This window comes from Anneissia japonica, unplaced genomic scaffold (genome assembly GCF_011630105.1).
Source record: "Anneissia japonica isolate Jap-2015-1 unplaced genomic scaffold, ASM1163010v1 scaffold288084_len154654_cov141, whole genome shotgun sequence".
NCBI classification, from domain to species: Eukaryota; Metazoa; Echinodermata; class Crinoidea; order Comatulida; family Comatulidae; genus Anneissia; species Anneissia japonica.
This window is the reverse complement of record NW_022705729.1, coordinates 31,677-38,640: the sequence shown is the minus strand read 5'-3', so window position 1 is coordinate 38,640 and position 6,964 is coordinate 31,677. Positions and strand designations below refer to the sequence as shown.

At 34.4% G+C, this 6,964-nt stretch overlaps 1 protein-coding gene across 1 annotated transcript in view; it reads right to left on the bottom strand.

Moving 5' to 3' along the window:
* Positions 1-813: 813 nt before the first annotated feature.
* Positions 814-6,964, bottom strand: part of LOC117105904 (QRFP-like peptide receptor) — an 11,977-nt gene continuing 5,826 nt past the window's right edge. Inside the window, exon 5 of the mRNA XM_033247207.1 lies at positions 814-1,425. Within this exon, the coding sequence (XP_033103098.1) occupies positions 1,174-1,425 (252 nt within the window). The 3' untranslated portion in view covers positions 814-1,173. The remainder of the gene's footprint in view (positions 1,426-6,964) is intronic.

The window sequence follows — 6,964 nt, the reverse complement described above, 5'->3', positions numbered from 1 at the left end:
TTTTATATTAACATTGGCTTAATACTACATAATTATCACATACCGGTAGGCCTATATATTTATGTATGCATTTGGTTATATTGTGTTTGCGGTGCTACGCAGCAAACCAAAATGTGAATAAGTTTCGTGAGGTTTAACCCATTCAGCAACAGTTAATCATTTTGCACAATCAATTACTATTCCTAATATCTGAACATAATGATATTCATTTTACACAGCCTTAAGTCCGTTGCAGGGTAATATAGAAGACCGTGAAGGACTAAATAATGTATTTTGAAACATCAACATTAGAATATAATATAATAATATATTTACATTTAAATGTTATATATTTATTTATAATATAGAAGACCGTGAAGGACTCATAATATTTTTTTAAGCATCAACATTAAATATTTAAAAAAATATAAAATAATATATTTACATTTAAATGCAAAATATAATATAATAATAATAATATATTTACATTTAAATGTTATATATTTGTTTATAATATATATATAAATTATATATATAGTAATTTGAAGCGCTATGGCAAAGTGATTTAGAGGTTATCTACGTAAACATTTCTCTGTACACAGATACCGGCTAAAATATTAACATTGTCCACAAATATGTTTAATAGTGTAAATGTTTAAATGTAAAAATATAAATCAAAAAGACAATAACTCCGAATAGAGACAGAGACATTTTTTTAAGATTCAACATTTCGATCTTTTTGATCATTTTCAAGAATACTGATGAGAAAATCTCACCTATCCAAATATATTTACAATATTTACAGAAGTATAACAGAAGAAAATAAAAGCCGATCAATAAGGTTAAAATCAAAATTGAATCTAGCCAATTAAAACGAGGTAATTAAAAATGAGTTGTGTCTTACATTAACTATTATTGTCATGAACAAACAATGAACAATCGAAGATTATTTAACAATGTCTCATCAGTATTCTTGAAATGATCAAAAATATCGAAACGTTCATCTCAAAATGTCTTTGTCTCTTTCGGAGTTACTGTCTTTTTGTTTTATTTATGACTAATTAGTGGATAATCTGGTTTATGTTCAATTATATTTTAGCAAATCCAAATGTCGGAACATCTGGCGTTATTATACAATAAAATAATAGTTAATAGAAGGCATCATTGCGCTTATCTAATGCATCCATGGCTTCCCTAACTTCTATTTTGTTGAGCTGTTCTTTTGCAAAATGTTAATTTTACAGCCAACCGAAAACTTCTGGACACCAAAGCGTATATGAATGGATTAATACAACTGTTAGATAGCCTAAGTATATTAGTTATTAGCTCTATTAAGGGATACTGAGGAACCTTGAGAAACGTTTTTGTAAGAAAATAACGAGCAACAGCGTTCGGTAACGTCATGCACAAGAAAACCACGGTCACGATGATTACTGTTTTGATAGCCTAAGATAGAAAAAATATGAGATGTTTGATTTCATTTGAATTTATTCGGAAGCACTGAACACAAATAAACATTACAATAGATAACATGAATTCTAACGTACTTGATTTTTCCATGGGTAACCAAAAAAAGGCCGGTAAATATCATTCCAGCATATTTCCATGGGTCCATTAAATACACACAAGTACAATAAAAACATTTAATCGGTAAAACAATAAACATACAAAATATACAATCATATGGATAAAAATGAGTTTTATATATTTTCGAAGACAATTATTCAAATTCCTAAAATAAGTTGAAATCAATTCTTTCATTCACTCATGAAACTTTAATTTTCAAATCTTTCTTCTTACTAATGTTTTTTAAAAAGTGCGGTAAAAGGTTCCATGTGTATAAGAGACAGAAAAGGTTCCATTGTTGTGCAGCTGTGTAGAAGAATGTATCTTTGACATATGTGTCTGATTTCTGATTTAGGCAGGTAGAATGTATGAGAGCTTCTTCTTGTGATATTTTGAATGGTGGCTGTCTTTGTGAAATGAGTATACATGTATGAAATTGCTTGTGAAGATTTTGTGAACATGGTTTAGCTTTAATTGTTTAACCCGACTTTCAATATTAAGTTGACTAATATTTGTTAGTTCTTCCTTACCAATATGGGACCTATTTTCCCAGTTATAAATAAATTTAGCAACTTTATTATGGGCAACTTAAAGTTTTCCCTTGAAGAAATTGGTCAATCCAGAATACCATGCACAACACGCATAATCAAAGTGACAAAATATGAGGGCGTTGCGATTTGATCTATTCAGATAACAGCTTTGCCGATACAAAAATTCGTGCATAAATTTTGGTAAGTACGTTTTCTACCATAGTTTTACCACAAAGATCTTCATTCATGTAACAACCTAAGCATTTAACAGTATGCTTCCGTGATAGCTCCTTACCCATACAATATATTTAAAAAATCTGGCCGAGCGGTAAGGCAGGGGCGCCGCTAGCTCTACAGCCTTAACATCGGTGCTGGTTCCAGCCGCTCCTCGCCCATGGTTCGGTTGGTAGAAGTTTATCAAGAAGTATTGAGTGCTTTATGGTATCGAATGCTTTTCTGAGGTCTAATAATACCATTCCTGTGAAATTAACTTTTGATGATTCATATCGAATATAGTCGTGAATATAAACTAAACATGTTTCTGTAGAATAATCTTCTTTAAAACCAGATTGAAAATCATTTACCAGTTTGACTTTAAGTAAACTGCTTTTCAGATTATCAAGCTCCTTCAAAATCTTCTCAGTAACCTATTTAATTTCAAATTTATTTTCGCTCACTTTCTTGTCATAATAAGCCTTAAAGGCTGTTGTCGATACCCCGAACAAATCTGGGCAAGATTTCAGCTTAGATGAAAGTTTCGATGTAATATTAGTAAAAAAAACATATTAAAATGATTTGCTAATTCGTGAGAATCGTTCGATAATGTGCCGTTTATGTCTAAGGCAACTTTACTCTTAGATTTACATTTTGAATTTTCACCAAGCTGTTTTAAGTATTTCCACAGTTGTTGGAATCGTGTTTGTTCTCTAATTTATCTCTAAAGTAGTTAGCTTTAATTTAATTTCACGTTGAACTTTCTTTCTTAATATACAGAAAGTTTTAAAAGAATCCGTGTCATTTCTGTTTTTCTTAAATTTATGAAGTAACTTATCTCTTTCATTTATGGATAATAAAATGTCATCCTTGATCCATGGTTCAGACCTGCATTTCAATCTGACCTCTTTGATCGATGATATTAGTAAAAATATACTTAAAATTATACCAAGCGTCACTTGGTGTAATTTTTTTTAATTTTTTTTTTTGAAAAGCATGGAAAGTACAGAAAAGGTGTTTTTAATATTTTTTTTTTTATGTTCTGCTAACTCTATACATTGTTGTCCTTCCACATTGTCTTCGATTTCGCTTTATTTGCCAAGGAGACCCCGTAAGCATTAATGGGTACGCTTTGAAAAAACTCGACGGACGATGATCCCACCATAGCCGTGACCTTCGATCTAGGGTGCAAATGTCGCTCACCACTGCTTGAGGACGACGGACTTTCATCACATAAGCCTACTTACACGCTCAGCAAACTCGCCGAGCTACGGTATCGCACGATAAAATGCCAAAAGGTTCCTTATATTCCGGTGTATAAGCCGCACCCCTAAATAGGACGCGAAATATCACGATTTTTTTTTATCACCTCTGTATAAGGCGCACCTATTTTTTAAGCTCCAAGCCGTTCCCATAATTTTTTTTTTATTATTATTTACAAATGTTCACATAAACAACTGGAAATGCGTGTGAACTTCAGGCTACTGCAATGAAACAATGTATTCTTGCTCTAGGGAAATCCCCATATCATGCTAGACGGTCGCGCTACGTTAAATTTTCAACATCAGTTTAGTTTAATAAAATGTTAGAAAATAAAATACTCATTGAGTATATTTATCTATTTTAAACAATCATTCTATTATAATGGTGACTAATAACAGTCGTATTAAGCTTAATATATTGGTAATTCTAGGCCTAAGTCATTACTACTCACAGCCCATTATGCCAAGCATGCACTCATCACGCACCACGTTTTGTAAACAAAAACAGAAATATTGTGCTGCGATACAAAGTTTACGCGTGCGCAGATGACGAATGCCTTCAATTCAAGTAAAATAATTATTACAACTTCAAGAAAACTTGTGTTTTTATAGCATAAATTAATTTCACAAGTTTTTATTTTGAAATTATAGCGGATCATTCTCTCTATAACGTTACAAGCCTCCGGGAACCCGGAACGTCGAACAGCAAGTTTCAACAACCAGCCCACGTGTGTTTTGTTGCGACATTCGTAAATGAAGCTGTTCACGTTTTTTTCTTTCTTTCTTTCTTTCATCCCATAGGCATACTTACACGCTCAGCAAACTCACCGAGCTACGGTATCGCACGATAAAATGCCAAAAGGTCCCTTATACTCCGGTGTATAAGCCGCACCCCTAAATAGGACGCGAGATATTACGATTTTTTTTGTCACCTGTGTAAAAGCCGCACCTCTTTTTTAAGCTCCAAACCGTTCTCATACTTTTTCCGGTGAAAAATTTAAAAAAATATGACACGCAGGGTCTAAATCGACGCGCACGCTGACGAGAGACCGTTAATTTATTTTGTTGGCCGTATGTTTATTTATGTGTCCTCTTATCACCATACGGGTTAAGTATATTGATAAGTGGTCACTTAAACCAGCGCCAATTGAACCACGTTGACAAACTTTCTCTTTAGAGTTAGAACGTGGTCAATGATGGTAGAGGATTTAGACGCTATACGAGTAGGAATATCAATAATTTGCGTAAAATTAAATAGTCGTAAAAATTCACAATATTTCTTAAGCATAGGATTTTTTTTTTTGTAGTCGATGTTAGTGTCACCTAAAATATATACCTTTAAACCCGATCTAATTTTGGAAACAACGGACTCTAGATTTTCAATAAAACGTAATATAAGTACACGTTTGTGATCGATAAACACAACCAACTATGATTGGCTTGGTCTTAGGAAGTAGCAGTTATATCCAGATCGACTCAATGTTGATGTTATTAAGGTCTGATCTTTCATTAAATGCGATATCATATCTGATGTAAAGGCATATGCCACCACCTTTCCTCTTCCTATCTTTGCGGAGAATGCAGTAGCCATCGATCTTGATTTCTGACTCAGATATCGTTTTATCTAACCATGTCTACGAAATGGAACACACAACTGCTCTACTATGTATAACGATACTTTAAGTTTGGAAAATTTAGAGTACAAATAACAAATGTTCAGATGTAGGAAGTGCATTCCGCTACGATTGAAACAATCGTATTTGTGTGGATCAGGCTTTTCCGCCTGGTTGTTGCGGGTTTCCAGTCCTGGTCGCGCGTGAGGTCCTGGGTTTAGGGCAACGTCTCCAGCAATGACAATGAGAAAACTCAAATTTAAAGTGACGCTTGAATTTAATACTTGATAGCAATTTGTGCGAGACGCGTTTTGAAACAATGGTGACATCATGTTGCAGTTGTCCATCCTAATAGAAACTAAGGCGGCCCAGTTTTCAATATCATTTTTAGGTAAAGAAACATTTTCTTTGATTAACATTTGTTTCAGTGTAGTTTTGATTGGTACATAAAAGTACTGCTACAGTTATTGAACGCCGGGTTATAAAGTGTGTCATCTTGTTTCTTTGGATTCAGATAGCCGGTACTTCAAATTTAAAAACAAGTTAAAGCGAGTTTGACAATTCAATTCTTGACAGTTCTTACTACGTATTACGTAATACGTTATCTGGCTTGCGGTGAAGCTATTGTTCTTAGTTAGCCTCGCAATGACGTTCCGAGTTCCCTATGATGGAATGGATGTACATAGACGATCACTGAAGCAGACAACGACGGTAATATCTCCTGGGATTATTTTGATTGATCGTTGTAGTGTACATAGGGCAAAATGGGCCTAGGACAGGCCGAAAATATATATCACCAAAATCTAGTTGAAATCACTATTATTTATGCATCTGATAACTCACCCAGTTTCAGAATTGGTTTCAAAATAGTATTTGTCTCTGATCAATGCTGATTGTCTATAAGATAACAAATTAGAGGTTGTCCTGTTTGTGTACAGTCGGAGGTACTGTTATGTTTAAATATTTTTTTCAATTTATAAGGTACGAAAAAGCTTAAAGGGGTATGGAAAAACGAAGTTCGTGTCATTTCGTAATGAAAGGCAAGCCTGTCATAAGTACTTCTGCGTCGTAATGATTCGCAGGACTGCGGAAACACTTCGTGCTGTTGTTCATCATGGTGTCGATTTTTAAATGTTCAAAACTTTTACAAACATTAACGACTTCCTAAATTGTTCGCAACATGTCGCAACGGTGTCGTAATCTGTCGTAATTCCTTCTTTCCTGATCTTTCTTAAAGCCTGTCTCACATTATCGCGACCTAAAAATGCGACCGTACCTATACCTACGATCGCATCTGACCGGAAGTAGGACCTGACGACCAGTACCGACCACTATATTTTTTCAACATGTTGAAAACTCCGCGACCATCGACGACCCTCTCTTCTACACGAGCAAGTTGCTCATAGCAGCTCTCACACTGGTCGGTGTCGGTGGTATACTGATCGCAGTGCATACAGGTCGTGATTGTGTGAGAGTTGCTTAATCATATTATCATATTGGTTCAATCAATTTTTATGCTACAACGAAATTTCACAATGTAGTTGCGAGGCAGTTACGAAGTTCACGACAAACGAAGTAATTACGAACTGGTTAAGAACGAAGCGGAAAAGTAACGGATACCAACTGGGCTATGATTTTCCCATTAGGACAGTATTTTTGCTGATGGTATTTGGTCCAGTAAATATACGCTAAAAATAGCCCAACCTAGGAGAAATTGCAACAGAAGGGTTTTTTTTTTATTTTGTTTAGGGGGGGGGGGGTCACCATGAGTAACATATGCGAAATAGGAATAAATAAATAA